General features: G+C 38.1%; 1 protein-coding gene across 1 annotated transcript; it reads left to right on the top strand.

Moving 5' to 3' along the window:
- The first annotated feature begins 17272 nt into the window (after window positions 1-17272).
- On the top strand, window positions 17273-19483 carry LOC147621574 (remorin-like). Its single transcript, XM_086824589.1, has 5 exons — window positions 17273-17652; window positions 17753-17824; window positions 18016-18103; window positions 18217-18298; window positions 18880-19483. The coding sequence occupies exons 1-5, from the start codon at window positions 17502-17504 to the stop codon at window positions 19078-19080; spliced, it is 594 nt and encodes a 197-aa protein (XP_086680715.1). The 5' UTR covers window positions 17273-17501; the 3' UTR covers window positions 19081-19483.
- Window positions 19484-21383: the final 1900 nt, after the last annotated feature.

The raw sequence follows: 21383 nt of genomic DNA, 5'->3' as shown, positions 1-21383 counted from the left end.
TTTAACTAACCTTCTCAAAAGAGTACCCTATTTCAGTGGACTGCTATGTGTCAAAGTGCCTTTGATAAGCTGAATACAGCCTTAGTAACCAACCCTGTCCTTAAATTTCTAGAGCACCCTATTTCAGTGGACTGCTATGTGTCAAAGTGCCTTTGATAAGCTGAATACAACCTTAGTAACCAACCCTGTCCTTAAATTTCCAGATTTTACTGATGCCAGTGGTTTCGCCTTAGGCGGTGCTCTTATGCAGGAAGTTTATGCAGTGGCCTATGAATCTAGAAAGCTCAGAACACATGAGAGAAATAATGTCATCCATGACTTGGAGTTACTCTCAGTAGTTTATGCTCTAAAGTTGTGGAGACATTATCTTTTGGGACAGAGGTTCACCTTGATGAACAGATCAGCAAAGTCTAAAGTGGATCTTCACCCAAAGGGATCTCAACATGCGTCAAAGGAGATGGATGTAGACCCTACAGGAATTCGGTTTTGAAATCAAGTATCGGCTAGGGAAAGAAAATGTGGTAGCAGATGCGCTCAGTAGAAAAGCCTCCTTGCTTGCAATTACATTGGTGTCAAATCCATTGAGATCACTGAAGCAAGGGAGAAAATCATGCAGGACAAATTCTTTGCCCCCCTATTGCTACCCTTTTGATGCAGGAAAGCAAGACTCCTCAAGAAATGAGTGGAGTTCTTGAGTGTATGTATTATAATAATCGGCTATGAATTCCCAATGATGAGGGAACAAAGGGAAGGATTCTGACAGAAACCCATGATAGCCTGATAGCTGGACATCCAAGGTTTATAAAAACCTATATGTCTGTGAAGAAAAGCTTCTTCTGGCCAGGACTCAAAAAGGATGTACTTGATCATGTGCGGCAATGCTTAATGTGTCAGAGACTCAAGGAAGAGAGAGTCAAGATGCCAGGAAAACTGCATCCCCACAAATGAAGTGGGAATGTATCAGTATGGATTTGTCAGTGGACTACCTTTAGTGCAATCAGGTTACAACTCCATTTTTGTGGTAGTTGACAGATTTGGTTGCCCATCTGATTCCAGTGAAAGAAACCTACACTGCAGTGGATGTTGCAGAGTTTTCCTTAAAGAGATCTTCAAAGTGCATGGCTTTCCCGGGAGGATAGTAAGTGACTGCATTCTTCGAAGTAGTAGGAACTTTATTGGATCTCAGCACAGCCTATCACCCCGAAACAGATAGCCAGACTGAAAGAGTAAGTCAAGTAATAGAAGATATCCTTCGGTCATGCTGTGGCAGGGAACCCAAGATGTGGTTAAGCCATTTGCACACTTGGTTGAATTTGATTACAATGCTTCTTATCATATCGAAGCATTGGGATGAGCCCTTTCAAAGCTCTGTATGGACAAGATTGCCTTACACCATTGACTTGGTCCGATCCATTGATCAGAGTCGAGATGCCTAAACAGATACTTGATGACATGGACCAGCAAATGTAATCAATCCGTAAAGATATTAAGGCAGCCCAGAATAGGCAAAAGCAGTATCCAGATAAAAAGAGATCAGAGAGAGTGTTTGAAGAATCAGATATGGTCTTCATTCGAGCACGATCCAAAAGAAGTTCCTTATCTTTAGGAAAGTACAAGAAGCTCTCTCCTAGATACTATGGACCATATGCTATTATAAGGAAAGTAGGCAATTTAGTTTATAAACTTCTTCTACCTCATCTCAAGGTACATAAAACGTATTCCATGTCACTTTGCTTAGGAAATATGTACCCAGCCCGAGTCACGTGCTTGATGAATGAACAATTGATTTCTCTGACTCAAGGCCAGATGGTACTCCAACCTGAAGAAATCCTTGATGTTCAGGAAAAGGTTCTCAGGAGCAGAATCCCCATAGAGTTTTTAGTCAAGTGGAAGTTCTTCCCTCTAGACGACGCCACCTGGGAGAAAGAAGAAGGGTTGGTAAAAGATCCCCACTTTGCGAGATGAGGACATCTCGCTGGGAGAGGATGTAAGATTCCTTCTCAGCCTAAATAATGAATTAGCTTTTACCTCAATCCCTTGTAATCATTCCCTATTTCTAAATGCAAGAAAATATTGTTTTCCTTGTTTTTACCTAGAGAGAGAAGAAAAATGCTAGAGAGAGATAATTTAATATTGAGATATTTTTGGATATAAAAATTTTCCTAATGTCTAAAATATAATTCCCTGAAACAGAAATTCAAAATAAATTCTCTAATGTGCATTAGGAATCAATTAAAAATATGTATTAAAGACCTTAGCCTAAGGGTTTTAGATTTTTGAAAATTTTTGGATTATGATTTAATTAAGGTTTCCATGGGCCAATAGGATTAATCCAAGCGTTGGGATGAGATAAATCCAATGAATAAAAGAAAATACCCAAAAATGAGTAAATGCTCACATAAGATGAAGAGTTGACTGAGTACAAGGTTTATTAGTTAAAAATTAAGAGATATTAGTAAAAAATGAGATATTTAGAAGAAATGATGCATTTTGACACCTCAATAAGGAGGAAATGCCACGTCAAGGAGGCACCTTTTTCTTCATGATTACTTGAGTTTTTTAATCCAAAAAATGGGATATTTTTCTCTCTCCTCTCTCCTAGACCAAACTGGATCAAAAAGGGAGCCAAACTGGTCCAAATCTTGTCCAAATTGAGTCAAACTGAAGCTAAAAAGCTCTAAAACCCAATTGGACTTGGTTAGAGGCCTCCCTCACATATAAATAGACCCTCATTCCTTTGTATTCTCATCCTTGAGTTATACCATGCCAGTATTATATTAAAATAATCATATTTCTATTACCCCTTAATTTTCCTCTACTTTTGGGGAGCTTGGAGCTTCTCTCTCTCTTCAACAACTCTTGGAGTTCTCTTCTCCTCTTGCTAACCAATTAATTGGTTGGGGGCTTCACTACTAAAGAAAGAATCAAGCCAATCTTAGAGGTAAGATGGATTTTATGGTTTTTTTTTTCAATTTTCTCAAATGACTTCTTCTTCTCAACCCCTCTCAAGCTTAAAAAGCTTTCTAAATGATTGTTTTAATTCAAATCAATATTTCTCTAAGAGTCTTAATGTTTAAATAAGAGAAAGTGAATCTTTATGCTTATTTATAATGCTTTCTTTAAGTAAATCTCTCTCTCAAAAAGAATAGTCATCTCTATGGCTAATTCTTTAACAAAAGAATGTTTTTCAAAGATAATCTCTTATTTCAAAACTAAACTCTAGGCTTGATGAGCTAGAGATTAAGAAAATAATATTTTCATGATTTCATGCTATTGAAATAATGGTTAATTCTTTTAGATTATTTATGACTAGTTTTAAAAAAAACTACTTTAACTCATTCTAAATGAGAAATGGATTATCCTAACAAATTGAGAAAAGAGGAATGTTGAAATTAGCTTAATCTAGTGGGATAATCATAATTATGTTTATAATTATGATTAAAATTATGATTTAAATTCATAGTTTAAATTTAAGCTTAAAAGTAAAACTTCTACCATATTTTTATTACAAGCTTTTATTCTTTTAGAAAATTTTAAAATTATCAGTAATAGCAACGAAGCTATGGTAAATTTTTTAGAAAAAAATACATATCTTATTTTTATGCATAATACTAAAAGAGGAACTCCTACCATATTGTAGGTTTAGATATTTTAAGTAAAAAGAATGATTTTAACCATATTCATATGAAAGAATACTTTTTGTATTTATGCATAATTATTTAATTAAGAAAAAAAAGAGAATTTTATGATAAATTTATTTTATGTATAAGTATTTTTAAATGATAAAAGAGAAATTCTCATGACATTCGAAATTCAATCATTTAAATAAAAAAAGAGGAATTTTTGGCATATTCAAAATAATGGATATTTAATTTAATTTAAAAAGAGAAATTTTTGATAAATTTATTTTATGCATAAGAATTTTTAAATGATAAAAGAGGAATTTTCATGACATTCAGAATTCAGTCATTTAAATGAAAAAAGAGAAATTTTGGCATATTAAAAAAAAGGATATTTGTATTTAATTAAAAAGATAAATTTTCATGGTATTTTACATAGAAAAAGGTTTTAATTAATTTTGATGACAAAAAAGAAATTTTCACCATAATTCCACCTAGAAAATTAGGGTATATTAATGATTAAATTGGTGGGAAGAATATTCTTAGGTATTTTTATGTGGCTAAATCAACAAATTGTTATATACCCAAAATTAGATTAGTGGAAGAAGAGTATTTTTATAAAATCTCAATATTCCCGTATAGAACTATCTCTTAATCTATTGTGGTTAGGAAGGAATGAAATTGATAAAGTTAGAATTTTCCTTACGGTTAGAAGTTCAATAGATTCTTATCTGAAGAAAATCCTTAGGAATCAAAGTTAGAAGTAAACCGAATAATTTTGGTTAGACCACGACTGTGAGAATGGCCCGGCCAGTAAACTACTTGCCCATCTCTCGAATCTGAATCAAGCAAAAACCTCGAGATCAATTCCAAATCATGACACAAAGAATAGACTACCGTTGTAGATTTCCTGTTACATTCCCGTACGGGCGTTACCACAGGAGGGGACGGCCCCTCTGGCTCACCACCCAACCATAGAGGAAGAATGAGGATTGCCCCTCATCCCCCAGGCTATATAGTGTGTGGCCTGCCGTCCACACTAGCCTGGCCGCCCATGACTCCGCATGGGCGTCCTCTCCCACTGAACCCCGGATATGGCCATCCGGTCTGCCGCCGTCGGTCACAGGCATTACAGCCTACGTGACATTACCCCCCCTTAAGAAGAGTTTTCGTCCTCGAAAACAAACTGGGGAAACCTTTTGGAAATTGCACTACGGCGTTCCCAGGTTGCTACCTCCTCATCCCTATTTGTCCATTTAACAAGTACCTCCTGGTACACTTTATGTCGGGTTTGTCTGTCACGATACTATAGAATCTTTTCAGATTCATGTGGTATCTTTGGTGGCTCTATCAAGTCCACCAAAATCTCTAGAGAAACTGCGTTCTCTAACCCGTGAACTGATTTCTTCAGTTTACTGACATGGAAGACAGGATGAACTTGAGAACTCTCCGGTAACTCAAGTTTATATGCTACGTCCCCAATCTTCTTAAGGATTTTAAAAGGACCACAATATCTCGGAGAAAGTTTATCACACTTTCCCATTTTCATGGTTTCTGACTGCGCAGGAACCTTGAGGAATACAAAGTCACCTTCTGCAAAGGTCACCTTTCTTCGTCCTTTATCCGCATAAGTTTTAGCGCAATCGTGAGCGCTACGAATGCTCTCGCGTGCAGTCTTGAGCATATCATTCATATCTTCAAGGAAATCCTTGACAGATTGAATCTTCCCTTTTCTAGGCCTACAGCCATCGGAGATCTCGGCTGGAATCCATACATTAACATGAATGGTGTAAATCCAGTCGTCGCTGAGTGTTTGGAGCTGTTATAGGCAAACTCCAATAAGGCAAGTACTCTTCCCAATTAGATTGCTTCTTACTAACATAAGAACGCAACATATCCTCTAGAATTTGGTTAATTCTTTCAGTTTGACCATCAAACTCCGGATGATCTACCGTACTCATACTCAGAGTAGTATCCAACTTCTTGAAGATTTCCCTCCAAAAATGACTGTTGAACTTTCTATCTCTATCCGACACTATATCTGCGGGCAGGCCATATAGCTTGTAGAGATGTTCAATAAAGAGTTTTGCCAACTCTGGCATTTTTACAGTTTTCTTCGTGGCAATAAACTTTGCCATTTTAGTTAACCTATCCACTACCACCCACACCGAGTCATTCTCTCAACTCGTCTTGGGTAAACCGGTAATGAAATCCATGGAAATGCTTTTCCCTTTCCCTTGAGGAATCTCCAACGGATGAAGTAGTCCTCCAACCTTAAGACGTTCATGTTTATTGACCTGGCACTTACTGCATTTCAGCACATAAGTCTGGACATTCTTAAACAAACTAGGCCAAGAAAATTGTCTTTTCACTAGTGCATAGGTCTGGTACACATACTCTACCCTTGTAAAGTAAGTACCCATCGTCAATGGAGTAATTAGCATATTTCTCCCCCTGACGAAGTTTAGCATCATGTTTTGAAACCGTGTAGGAAAACAAAGGTGATGAAGGGCCTATGTCTGAGCTCTCCGGCTTAAAACTATACCCCGAAGACTCGGCTAGCCTCTCCGGACTAACTCTCGCCTCGCTACTTGCCGCACCTACGGCCAGTCTCTCCGGACTAGCATTACGTGCTGGCGAGGAAGGTGGGTGCGGCTGTGCCAAAGTGCGTACGCGTACAGCGCGCCAGACCTCTGTAAAGACAGGATCATGCTCACACAAGCCATGATTTGGTATTTCAACCAAAACCCCAAGGCAAATTTCATGCCTTGATTTTGCATCATGTCATTAGCACAGAAGCTAATGTACTGGAGAGCACTCTAGTAGCGCAAGTTCTTAGACTATGCTACTAGATATTTGTAGACTACGCTACCATGTTGCATCACCAACTTGTTAAAACTTCTCCTTGGAAAGCTCTACGGTTATAGGAGAAATAAACTAGAGCCAATCTAATCATGCATCACAAGGATTAGTTCCAAAGTTGAGAGATACTTTCTCTTATAGAGTAACATCTTTGCTCTAGAATCTTGTTGAGTTTCTAACTACCATCAATCTACGGATGGTTAAACTCCACTCTAACTCAGAGTAAATGTAACTTTTGAAAATTTCCTTTCAAATATAACAATCAAACTTCCTATCTCTTATGCCATACTATATATGCGGGCAAACCATATAGTATGTGGAGATGTTTAATAAAGATTCTTTCACCACTACGGGTGTCTGGAGTTACATCCAATCACTTACAACTCTTTGTTGCTATTACCAGAAACATCCCTTCAAGTATTGTCTGGACTTACACAACTATTCAAGTTTATGTGATATTTGAGGATATTTCTCCTTTCCCTCAAGAAAGGTTTTTGTTTTCAAAAACTCTACTCTCAAGCGGACTACGCGCTAGTGTCATAGGTCCAAGAACAAATCTAGACCGTGTTTATTATCATATATTATTTCTTGAGTCCTTCCAAGAAACTTTTAAACATCTTGCAACGAAGATGTGGTATAGTGTCTACGCACATATGGTGGTACTATTGATAAACTGCTTTGCAACAGATCAGTGGTTTCACACTTGTAACAAAGTGCTTCATTGTTGCATATTATTACCCTTCATAAGTGGTTACACACTTATGAATTATTTGGGTGGGTTGTACCATCTATCAAGAAAAATTCCAAACTACTAATAACCACATTATCAATCCACAGATAATGACTGAGCTTGTTGCGAAGCCATAGGTTGCTAGATAATTGATGGTAATTACACAAGTTCAATGTCTCATTACATCATACATTCAATATAAATGCAAACATCACAGTACTTCGTGATGATGAACTTAGGAATTTCATCCTATCCCTGTTTGGTGTTGGTATGAAGTATAACTATAAGAACATTATTTGCTGCCTCCTCATTATAGCGGCAAAACTACCTACCCATCACAGGTGGCAATCTCTACCAAGCTATAACCAATGACAAGCAAATAAACGAGTACTCTTGTAAGTTCTTCATAACCATATCTCGCACCAAACTCATAATCACTACGGATTAAATGCCAGGGCTTGCAAAATTGAATGTTATCTGAGATAGGTAGAGGGGATCATCAAACTACGGATGACCTCGACAACTCACTAGGACTAGTGATGTGTAACTTTTAAGTTACTCCACTCTCCTTGCTTATTCCATACCATCGAACAAATCGGTCCCTCGATTTGAGCAACGTCAACATATTTATGAGTACCTCGATACTCATGGATTGTGGTTCGGTAATTTAAAATGTTGATCTAGAGTATCTTTCACTCGAGGATCTTAATGTTATTAGCAGTTATGTATTAGTAGTGAGTAACTACGTACCCACTATCATCACACTAGTAGCTCCATACTAGTCTGTGAGTAACTCCGTACCCATGGCGTACCTCTCCCGAGTGGGAGTACCATATACAACCATCTATAACAAGATGATTAAGTCACTTGCTGCTAAGAAGTGACTACACAAATTGACCCCTCCATTGCACATTGCAGTACAATCTCTGGTATTACAACACGAATTTTTGGACGTCCTTATCATAGAGGTCAACTTAAAAACTAGTGCATAGGTCTTCTGGAGTTTCGGCTGACCTAACCACACCACTGGTGACTTCCTACAAAAAATGTGGCGCCGAAGTCACCACCTATGTACTTTAACTCCGTAAAGTACATGGTCTTCATCTATCATCTATGGAAAGTTGTAAAACATTCCTGCGAGATGGATTTTTATCACCCTAAAATTATTGTGCACTATTTTAGTGTGAAGAGCTTTTTTCCTGGGTACCATGGTTCACCCCAAGCTCATCTGTTGCTAAATTCTCCGATTTAACAAAAGATATGTCTGCCTCCGAACATTCCAGTTCAGCCCCAGACTTTGAGTTTACTTCTTAACACTCCGGTTAAGTCAAAACTCACCAGATACAGTAGGATTTACCACTAAGCTCTCCGGCTTAGCCTTCTATCCTAACTCAGCCTGAGTTTATGTACACTTCATATGTCGGATCCGATACTAACAACAACCAGGCTTGTCTGGAGTGAGATACTACTCACTATTGCCATGTAAAACCTTATTAAATCCTAGAAATGCTCCACTCATTTCCCAGGGGTCATACGACTTATAGGGTTTACACGCACACGAACTTTGTAAGCAAAATAGCCTGTCATGCAATATTACAATTGCTTATGTAGGAAAGTAATATATTTCCCAAATTCATATGGTAGCAACTAAAATGTGCTCACAATCGCACACTTATGTTGAACATAGGCAAGACTACACTTGCAAAATGCTATAGGGCATCCCCCATGCATGAAATCGTCCAACCAAACTAGTCTTACTGCTAACCTCTAGATTTAGATCACTCCGGAACTAAATCACTCTGTTAGCACTAGCACACCATCATGGTCTTGCTACCTAGAGCTTCTCCGAACTCTGTAACTGGGTTTCATCCCAACTTATGGCTATATTTGGTAATTTTCAAAGTTCAAATTTTATCTTGCACACTTTATCACTACAGACAAGTGTACATACAACGTGCCAAAGAGTCAAGTTACATGCACAAGCCTTGGCGTCCCATTCCACCAAGACTACAATCGATTCCGTGAGAATTTGATGTCCCATACCATCAAATTACCACCAAACCAATTGATGTGACATATAAAAAGACTCTTTTCCCCCTCGAAAGATCACCACAAACTCTCGAGCAGTGGAATGTCGACGCATGGCAAATAAAAAGAAGAGAAAACCATGCTAGTAAGTTTAAGAACAGTTCTCTTCGATCAATTTCTATAAGGGCATTGAGCATTACATCTCAAGACTATACCCCTTCAGATTTACCTTTGATTTCTATAAATCAATCCTAAATCTGCTATTATTATCTAGGCGTATGCTAATCCTTCAGATTAGTACTCCTAGATAAACCATTCAATTGAGTACTGCTAGCAGCACTGCTAGCCCCTTTATCCCAAGTAATACACACCTTAGGGATTACTTTTACAAGGCAATCTACGTGACTAAATCAAACTTAGTCATTACTCTCTAGGCCCAAGTAGTGACACTATTTTGTTACTACCAATAAGGGCCAGCTTGCCTCTATGGGCCAAGGCTCTCTTGTTGCTACAAATAGTAAGCAACTTGTTTGGGCACAAGGCATAACCACATCAAGACTACGCTTGTACATGATTCTCATTTGCCAAAGTTTATCACAATCTTCTAGCAACTGTTAAAAGATTGTGAAGGGTTATGAGCACTACGGCTCAATTAGGCTTACCTTGATTTCTCATGATGAGCACTTCGTCTAATTTGGGCACAACTGACGCCATTGCCGGTTTTCTTAGCCCAAGTAAAACACACCGCGGTTTCAGATTTACACTATAGCCAAACTACGTGACTTTGATGGTTAATACTAAGTCTATGCTTAGCTTAAATTTAATCTCTCCGAACCAAATGTGTGATCATTACATGTGTTATTCTCGAGGTGCTACGGCCATAGACGTGTTCACTAGGCACAACGGCCATAGAACGGCTCTCTCTCAAAGGACTCGGCACTACGGCCATGGGATTTGTCTCTCTTAGCACGCGGCGCTACGACCATGTGCGGTGGGTCTACTTCGTGGAAAACGGGCACTACGGCCACACGACGCGACGGCCGTGTTGGGTTTGTTTCGTGGGGTGTACCGTTGTTTTGTGTGTTGTGTTTTTTTTTTTTTTACAGTGTTACATTCCCGTAACGCCGCTTCTACGGGCGTTACCACAGGAGGGGACAGCCTCTGGCTCACCACCCAACCATAGAGGAAGAATGAGGATTGCCCCTCATCCCCCAGGCTATATAGTGTGTGGCCTGCCGTCCACACTAGCCTGGCCGCCCATGACTGCGCATGGGCGTCCTCTCCCACTGAACCCCGGATATGGCCATCTGGTCTGCCGTCGGTCTCACAGGCATTACAGCCTACGTGACATTTCCCTTAACCAAAATCACCAAGAATCAAGTTGGAAATTCAGTCAAATGATGGGTAGATTACCCTGATGGGATCAATGATTCTCATTAAGAAAATCTGGATTATGGGAAAAGGGTTTTGTGAATCAAACTCAAACCGAGAATTCTACTTGCATAGAACCTCTAAAAGACCGTTTTATGCCAGAATACTGGAGGAAGCATTTGGTATGTGATTAACAAACAAGAGACTCATTGCAACAGCTCTGGCGGGGAGTCGTCAAGGGACGTCGCTCCGACAAAGCCTGCCGAGGTCTTGACCAGCCTCGGTATGGTTAAAATGGTACGCTTCCGGTATGATGGACGAGGACCAATGAAGCGGTCCTCGTTGAGTGAAGTGCTAGGACACCTAAGTAGGATCCTAGAGGGTTCTAACCAGATGATGCACGAGCTTGCGATTGCTAGGACACCCATGCGTACGTCGAGAAAGATATAGATGAACTGGAAGGAATTACTTTTGTGAACTGAATTTTTATATTGGATCTCATTGGTTGACTAGCTGGTCTTCAACGGAGAGTCCGGGATGATATATTTTTGTAAAACAATGGACTCAATATTTTGGAGGATTATGATCAGTAGTACTATGGTTTCATTGAAAGATTGTTTTAAAGACAACCGAATCTGTTAAAATGGCAATTTCATATTGGGTGTGTAAGTGGTATGCCTACCTTAAATTTTGCTTGAAGCGCCGGCTAGGGGACCTGGGAACTCTTTTCCTCGGTACTCGGGCAAAACATAACCAAACCTTCATAAAGGAATCCCACCAATACAGTGGTTGTGGGCGGTTGGCTACTCCATGGACCGGTTGGGGTTAGGCTGGATCGGGGGATCCTGCGTTACAAATAGTTACAATTAAATTACGTTAGTTAGATTAAGTCCTAGGAAGACCCTTGTTCTGTGGGAGGGAATCAGTGGCTGTGCCTCACAAAAGGGGAAAAAAAGCGGTGATTCTATGGACCAAGTGCAAGTCCTTGATCTGGCCATGTGATGGTCGGATCAGTTTGGTTAGCTAGACTTTGACTCGTTAGATCAATTCTCATGTTAGATAATTTTTGCCCGTTCCTTCTTGGCGAGGGAAGTTTTTTCGAGTTCAGTTTCGGAGGAACCGCCAGGCTAGTCTCTTGTCCGGACATCTGTGGTTGGGTGAGGTCCCGAGTGTGGATCCCTGCCTTGCGCAAGAGGCTGACGCCACTTCCACTGCTAGCACCCTCGAAGGGGGCGGGGGTCTCACAATCATGAGTAAACTTAGATTACATCCACCTTAGATTAATCATATTAATCATGTTTAATTAGTATAGGATTAGGCTTGATTAAGTAGATGTTAACTAGTAGGAGAGCTTGATCCATAGTTTTAATATGGTATGAGAGCCATTCCTCTCCCCATAACTTCTTCATTAGTTAATCTTTACATAATTAGTACTAATCTCATCATCAAAGTTCACTAATAACAATCTTATTCTCAGGTCTCTCTAGTGGAGAAAATTTGGAGTAGCTAAATCTTCCCAACCAAGAATCCATTAGCCAAATACTTTTCCGGACATACTACCTAACCCTAGATGACCCCATAACTCCAAGGAATAGGCCAAAAATCCACACTACAGCCTGAAAAATGCGATTACAACCGCCGCCGCCTCTATTTCATTTCATTCAACACCCTTAAGAAAAATTAGCACACAAGCCCTTCTAGGGCTAGTTACCACTTGGTACATGCTTCCCACATTACAAATTTCAAGCTATTTGATGCAGAATATGAGTCAGGAGAAGCTAAAGACCAGTCGAGATTCCAGGTGAATTGCGTGTTTTTCGAGCAACTTGAGCTATATTTAAATCTCTTCAATCCATCATCAAGGGTAAGGAAGCTACACTGAAATCCCCTTCAATGCTTGCATCTACGACTCAATTTTAGCCTCCACATTCTACTATCTCTAACCACCCTAATTAAGCACTAATCACTATCATTAGTGTAATATTAATAGAAATTGGGCAAATTAAAGTCCAAATTTAAAAAAATAGGGTGTAAATCCACTGTGAGAAACTCTCTCTTACATACAAGTTTATCACATCCATTTGCATTGCTTAATTTGAGTATTTTTCACTACATTCGATTCAACATTAATACATAATTTGCATCGAAATCATTCTCATTAACTTGAAATTAATCATTGCATGAAAAGTCAGAGCTCAATCTTGTAAGAGAGTACAAACACTGCCATAGAGACTTGTCACAAGCTCATGGTAAGACCTTCTCGCATGGCATCAAACATTGGGAAGTTCATTGGGGAAGGGTCACATATCCTCGGGCAAATCAAGCACCTCACAAAGCAAAGCATTAATGCACAAAAGCACAATCCTAAGCATGTCTAAAGCACAAGTACATGAGGTGACCATAGTACACAGCATGGCATCCACACTAAATCATCAAAGGCACATAAGGAAATCAAGAACCAAGCATGCAGCAACGAGAAGAACAATGTCCACACCAAAGAAGCTGACAAAGAGCCAAGATTAAAGCCAATGAGAAAAGACCAAGAGCCAAGAAGCAATCAACAAAGTACAAGTACATGAGGTGACCATAGTACACAGCATGGCATCCACACTAAATGCATCAAAGGCACATAAGGAAATCAAGAACCAAGCATGCAGCAACGAGAAGAACGATGTCCACACCAAAGAAGCTAACAAAGAGCCAAGATTAAAGCCAATGAGAAAAGACCAAGAGCCAAGAAGCAATCAACAAAGTGAAGAAGGAAACGTTATTAACAAGAAGGACAAGAAGTGGAGTCAAGGTCAACCTAAAGGCTACCACCACAACATTGACATCAACATGAAGCAAGCTCCAAAAATATCCTCTAAAACATTGTATATACTATCCTCCGGCACCGATGATGTAGCCAAGGTAGAAAAAATAGCCAAAATTTGTAACCGTACTCTTAGAAGAGACATCTCGACCTCAAAGATAGGTCAAGTCTCTATCAAGGGGGGGGGGCGGGGGGCTCACTCTTAGATATGACCTCTAGGCCTCAAAGATAGGCCAAGTCACTATAAAGGGGGGGTGTTGAGATTTTAGGTGACATATAAGCTAGAAAGAAAAGTTGAGAATTATCCCAACAGTAAGCCCAAGGATGTACCTCCCTCCTCATATAAAAGGGAGCCATTTCAAGTAATGAAACATATCACTTGCACATATCTCAAGCCTCTTTATGAGTACAAGTCTTAATCTTGTAACCTAATTGTGCTTGAGTCTATTACACATACTCATCATCATGAGTAAACTTAGATTATACCCACCTTAGATTAATCATGTTTAATTAGTATAAGATTAAGCTTGATTAGGTAGATGTTTTGCTGGTAGGAGAGCTTGATCCATAGTTTTAACAAATAAGCGCCACAACAACTTTCTCAAATGAAAAAACATAATTCCCTTTGTGCCAATTGAGTCTTGCTTGTCTACTTGCTCTTACCTTGTGGAGAGAGAGAGAGAGAGAGCTGACAGTAGAGTGCATGAATCTTGGTGCATGTGCCTCTTATTCATTGTATGAGAGTGAGTGAGAGTGAGAGAGGTGAGTCCTTACAAGGAAGTGAAGCATCTTCTTGGTGGTGATAATAAGGAGGAGAACACAGGAGCTTGGAGCTAGCAAGCACATTAGAAGTGCTTGGAGGCTAAGAATCCTAAGCTGGAAGCAAGGTAAGTTCCCCATGATGGTTATTACCTAACTTTCCTACCTTCCATGGCTATATAAATTAATAAAATCCTATGTAGACTCCTTCTTTAGTGAACCCCCCCTTCTGATTGTGCTTCTTGACTTGCCCCCACATGGGTACTATCCACTCACCCTATCAGGCATAGTAAGAAGCTTCTCAATATTCAAAAAGTAGTTATATTTGAATGATTGTAATGGAAGGTATCCACTCACCCTATCAGGCATAATAAGAAGCTTCTCAATATTCAAAAAGTAGTTATATTTGAATGATTGTAATGGAAGGTATGAGTAGCTGCATGTATCATGTATGAGTAGCTGCATGTATCATGTATCAAGGGCCTCCTATGTTATTGTCCAGTATATCAAAAATTTTAAGATATTTAACAAATTAGTATAAGATTAAAGTCAAGAATGTAAAATGAATACTCCTAAAAGGAAAGACATAATTAGAAATACCATAGTTGTTAAGTCATATGAGAGACAAAATTTGGTAGCGTTATGTCGAAGACATAACCAACAAACGTAGACTATCTCAAAGGCGCTTTGTATGGATGCCTAGAGTTCTAAGAGCTAAGAAATGATTGGGAGTGGAAGAGGTAAAGAATTGTATGAATTTGGAGAAGATAAAGACATAACCAACAAACGTAGACTATCTCAAAGGCGCTTTGTATGGATGCCTAGAGTTCTAAGAGCTAAGAAATGATTGGGAGTGGAAGAGGTAAAGAATTGTATGAATTTGGAGAAGATAATGACACAAAAAATATGTGTGAGCCAATAACACATAAGATGGCTATAAGTTGAAATCTTAAACATTTTCCCATCTAAACAAATGTAAATATTAATCATTGCTGCTAAATGCCTTAAAGGACCTACCTTTTTAGGTGGTGGAGAGGTGAAAGTATTTCTTACTATATATTATAGTATACTTACTATAATATATATAGTATAGTATACTTACTATATATCATAGTATTTCTTACTATATATTATAGTATACTTACTATATATTATAGTATACTTACTATGTATCATACCTTAAAGGACCTACCTTTTTAGGTGGTGAAGAGGTGAAAGTACTACTTACTATATATCATAGTATTGTTTTTGCTAAAAGTGCTAATGTATATCATGGTATACACATAGTATCATGCCCATATGTCATGTGCATCAATATACACATAGTATCATGCTTAGAACCGCATATGTCATGTGCATTCAAGGGCTAAATTACTTCTTACCTACGCATTTTTATGACTTAGACACAATGTCCGTTTTGTAAATTTTGAGATGATAGAAGTACCCATTGTATGGATTTTTTTCCCCTTTTTGAATTTGAAAACCCTTTATGCATGTAATTTGTTGTATGGATTTTTTTCCCTTTTTGAATTTGAAAACCCTTTATACATGTAATTTGTTGTAATTTCGCAAGAAAATAAATTCCCTTTTATTGAATTCACATGCTATCTTACATATTTTTCAATGGCACCCCCCATCTCTTCCCCCTTCCCCTTCCCCTCTCTCTCTCTCTCTCTCTCTCTCTCTCTCCCCCCCCACACACACACACCCCAAAAACCCTACGCGGATTTTTTAATACAAATATTTGAGCAAGACATCTTTCAAAGTAAATATAAATGATTCATAAGCTTGATGAGTTTTAAGATTATCTAGTAAGACCATATAAGCTTTTGATTGGTTTAAGATTATCTAGTAAGACCATATAAGCTTTTGATTGGTTTAAGACCTTTCACAAATCTATTTCTGACTATCGATGCACCTTGCAAGTCTTTGCTTTGTTCTCATTTGAGAAGCCATAGGTGAGCAACTTACTATAAGGTTTTATGTCTACCTAGACCATATAAGCTTTTGATTTGGATTAAGGCCTTCTTTTCACAAACTTCTAACTATGGATGCCCTTGAATTCTTTGTTTTGTTCTATTTTAAGAAGCCATAGAGGCGAGCAACTTAGTGTAAGGTTATGTCTACCATGCATCCTTTTGTGATATAGTCTAGTCTACATATTACTATATTATGATATACAAAGGAGAGATAAAGAGAAGTCAAGGCTTGTATTAGTACCATATGACAAAACAAAAAGAGCCTAAATCCCGACATTTTTCGAATTATAAGTGAGGATTTTCACTAATAAACCCTGGACCAAAGAAGGTATCCATTCCTTCCTTGAGAGTTCTGATTATATTTAGAATCTTAGTGGTTGATGTATGTATCAAACCACATTTTCATGATCAAAAGGTCTTGTGTATTCCTATGTAATAAAATCTCAAATTATTTGTACACCTTAATCTTTGAGCCTACATCACTTTTGTCTTAAAATTTTAAGAAGAGAAGGAATTCAATGATGAATAAACTATAGATGAGTTTAAAGATAAAAATATCATGAAAGCAAGAGTTTGCAAAGGTGGGAGTTGGCTTTGCAAGAGAGGTGAGGCAAGTGTGACGAGAAGAAATGAGCAAAAGGGAAAAGAGAAAGTAGGAATGCAACACAAAACCGATTGAAATGAGACAAAATAAGATAGGGCACGATGCTAGGAAGGAGAGTGTCGCAATTAAGTTGGTAATGGTCAATGTTTGATATGTGTGTGTGTGTGTGGTGGGGGGGGGGATGTTTTTAAAAGGAAAATTGGTTCCTTGGAAAGGACCCAGTATTAAAGCAAGGAAGGGTAGGGAAGTCCTACAAAGAGGACTCTGGGGAACATTTTGTTGTGACTCTTTGAAGGAGGCAAAGAATGCGTGATCCTTTTTTTTGGGGGGGATGTGAATATGATGTATAGAGACAACCCTTTAAGTGAGGGCTTGGGTGGAAGGGGGCAAAAAATGCATGATCCCTCTAGCATTTGTTTATGCTTTTCAATTGAGGGCTTCTTCACACACAATCCTTCAACTTAGGACACACGGCCTCGTGGCATTCCACCATCTTTTTCTTCGCCATAGCCAATCACCCCAAATAAGCGCAAGCCCAATTCTCTATATCAAATCCTGAGTGAGCCTTGGGATTATCAAAATTTCTTAAGCTTGCGGACCGGTAATTAATATAGCTAGACGTTAAGTTAGTATTGATTAACTCTAATCCTGGTGATTGCTTGCCAGTGCAGATGTATGGGCCCAAGACAGGCAGCAATAATTAGTGCATTGTAATGATCATAGCCTTAGTATAATTATGGAGGAGGAACATCCAATATTATTAGAGGGCAGCAGAAATCCGGATTCAGAGAAGCCTGATCACAATATTGGGCAAATTAATACTGAAGAGCCCACAACAGATGAGCTATCAGAATCAAGGGCCTTAGTGCCAGTCAACACCTGCAATAGTAAGTGAAAAAAATCACTCTCTTGCATAATCAAAGCCCTAATTATTTACATAACTCCACTTAATATAGCATAATTACTCATTATGATAATGAATTGCAGAGCAGACAGAGGCTGAGACCGATGCTTCGCCATGCAGCATGGCATCATTCACACCTGGTTCCCTAAACAGAGGTTTGCTTTTCATCTCCTCCCTTTGAACACTGAGAGCGTTAATCCGCCTGGCAGTGTGTGTTAATCATTCATCAAGTGTCTGATTATGTTTTAGCATTAATTTGGTCAAAAATTTATGTGAATTTGCCCTTATGTAGATTGATTATGGAATAGATTATAGTTCTGAGCTATTACTACATGAGTTTGCACAGACATAGTGTTGGCAAAGCTGAATCAAGAGAAAGTACTCTCATTGATCAAGGCATGGGAGGACAACGTGAAAGCAAAGTCTCTACACAGGTCGGTCAGTACTAATTCGAATTATAAGCTTGAAAATATTAATTCTAAGGTTTGTGAGCCTGCATTCCATGCAGGCAATATCTTGATCATCACATAATTTCGTTGCGTTACAGGTATAGCAAAAAGGTTGCCAAAATATCAGCACGGGAGAAAGCCAAGAAGGCAAAAGCGGAAGCCCATCTGCAAGCACTAGAGGCAAGAATTGTTGGTTGGGCGCATATGTATATATATATATATATATATATATATATATATATATATATGTATATCATATGTATATATATATGTGTGTGTGTGTGTGTGTATATGTATATGTATATATGTATATTATAGATATATGTATATATGTATATGTATATATAGATATATGTATATGTATATATGTATATGTAGATATATATGTATATGTATATGTATATATATATGTATATGTATATGTATATGTATATGTATATATATATATATATATATATACACACGTATATATATATATATATATATATATACACACACACACACACATACATACATACATACATACATACATACATACATACATATATATATATATATATATATATATATGTATATGCATGTATGTATGCATGTATGCATACATACATACATGCATATACATATACATACATACATACATGCATATACATATATATATACACTTAGATGAGGAAGTCATCTAAAAGGTATGTATATATATATATATGTATATATTCTTTCTTTTTGTTTGGCTATCTAACTTGTGGTTGCTGTGCATACAGGAGAAGTTGGAGAAAAAAAAGGCATCGTGCATAGAGAGCATGCAAAATGAGATAGCAGCTATTCACATGTGGGCAGAAGAGAAGAGAACACTTGCAGAAGCACACCACGGAGAGAAAACCCTCAAAGCTGAGGAGGTGGCTGCCAAGTATCGAGCATCTGGGCAATTGCCAAGAAAATACACTTTTTGCTTTGGATTTTAAAAGGGTGCTTATACACTTTTTGCTTCCGATTTGAAAAGGGTGCTTATACACTTAATCTATTGTTGTAGGTGATCACTTAGTAGTTAGTGGAGACCTGTGTCTTTTCTGGTTTTAAAGCTTCACCCCACCCATCTTTCTAACAATGGTCAAGAGTTAACAAGGAAGCCTCCTTCATCCACCTTTTTTATATCTATAAGGCCCCCTTAATGAAAAATTTGTAAAGGTAGTGCATCAACTTTCAACTTGTGAATGGAACTTTTAGATGACCCTTTGTATGAGACCTTTTAGATGACTTCCTCATCTAAGTGGTTTGGCAAATCCTTTCCTATATAATGTCATCATCCTCTGAGCTTATAAACATGTTTACATGCTTGATAAATTTAATATAAGAGGATGCAACCTACGGTGTATGGGTCAAAAGAAATAGGATCTTTCATAGTACACAATACTTACACTCAAACTCTATAATAATAGAGACAAATAAGAAAGATATTTGTTTTATGCAAAAGATTTTTATAAACTCCCTCTATATTTACTCTCATGAGGGAGATTTGCTTTGTTGAGAGAGGTTGTATGCTAATAGAAGCTAGGGAGCAAAAGGCTATAAGGCAAATCATTGGTGTATAAATAGGTTAGAGTGTGGCTATATAGATAACGTGTAGGTGCAAATTGGAATGATATGACCTATTGTTTGATTTTCATCACCTAATACTAGAAGTAACAAAGTACCTATCATTCAATTTTCATCACCTAATACTAGAAGTAACAAAGAACCTATCGTTCAATTTTCATCACCTAATACTAGAAGTAACAAAGAACCTTTGGTTGTCATGTTCTTGGTTATCCTCCCTTTCTTCCAAGATTATTTTGGCTTCATTTTGTGCCCAGTCAATGCTTTGTTGTTGCATCTTTGCTTAGATTTAGATACTCTTAGTTGGTTAGCTTGTTCAATCGACTCCACCAATTTTGTAAGACTTTTTATAATTGGTCTTTCTAGGTTTGAGAACCTTTGGAGTTCTTCTCCACGGGTCTTGATGAATTCATGAACCTTTGGAGTTCTTCTCCATAGTTCTTTATGAATTCATGAACCTGGACTCCTTTAACATAGCATAACCAACCTACCTTGGATAACACATCAATAGGTGCACCCAATTCTCAAAAAAGGTATGTTCTAGAAGTGACTCATATGCAATATCATCATCAATGTTTTCATTTCTCTTGTGACATGACTAACAAAACTTGAGTAGAAACAGTTTGATTTCTCACATTAGATTCGTCTCCAAATAATCCTCCACCCATGGGGTGTATTTTCCATGCCTTGAGATTAGCCTTGCCATCCTTCCTTAAGTACACTTGTTTTTTGGATCAATCATAAACAATTCTAGGTTCCCTAATAAAGGGTCATCCTAGAATTGTTGAGAATCATGGGTACCATGTGCATGATTATAATGATTAGTCCTAATCCTAAATTAATGTGGTGATTAAGCTAATCTAAGGTGGATGATACCTAAGCTTAAACATGATGATTAACTACTAAACTAATTAAGCTTAAACTCGAGCACAATTAGGTTACAAGATTGAGACTTGTACTCATAAAGATGCTTGAGCAAGCTTTCTTCATATTTCATTGCTTGAAATGGCCCCCTTTTATATGAGGAGATATACCCTTGGACTTATACATCAATGTGGAATAATTCTCTTTGCTCATGTGGCTTCATTGTGGACTTTGCTCTTGCTTGGCTTACTCAACTCACTCCATATCTCTTCCTTGTACTCTTTGGCACCACATTTCTCAACACCTTCACTTGGTGCCAAATCTTTGGGCTACTCAAATGGTTAGATGTCAGTTATAACATATTTTCACCCCCCCCCCTCTCGATGGTGACTTGACCTATCTCTTTGAGGCCTAGATGTCATCTCTAAGAGTGAGGTCTCTCCCTTGATAAAGACTTGACCTATCTTTAAGGTCTAGAGGACTCTTCTAAGAGTAGGGTTACAAAATGATTTTGGCTTTTTTTTACTTTCTACATTCCCCTGAGTGCTATGAGCAACTTTGGCTCATGTGCTACTTCGGCACTTCCCACCCTTAATGCTACTTCAGCTCTAGGTAAGAGATAAAATTCCAACTTGGGTTTGTCATCGGTCCTAGAGGCTAGTTAGAATCACTTTTTGTAGGAAGTAGGATTTTTACAACAAATTTTGTTTAAGAAATGGATAGAGCTTCTTTGTTGTTTAGTGGTGCTGATGCTTGCTTGAGATCTCCTTGCCTTTGCTTAATGAAGATCCCTTGTTGCTTCCTTATG

Source organism: Cibotium barometz, chromosome 30, assembly GCF_041138505.1.
Source record: "Cibotium barometz isolate CiBa-2024 chromosome 30, ASM4113850v1, whole genome shotgun sequence".
In the NCBI taxonomy this organism is placed as follows: Eukaryota; Viridiplantae; Streptophyta; class Polypodiopsida; order Cyatheales; family Cibotiaceae; genus Cibotium; species Cibotium barometz.
This window is presented reverse-complemented; position numbering and strand designations above follow the sequence as displayed.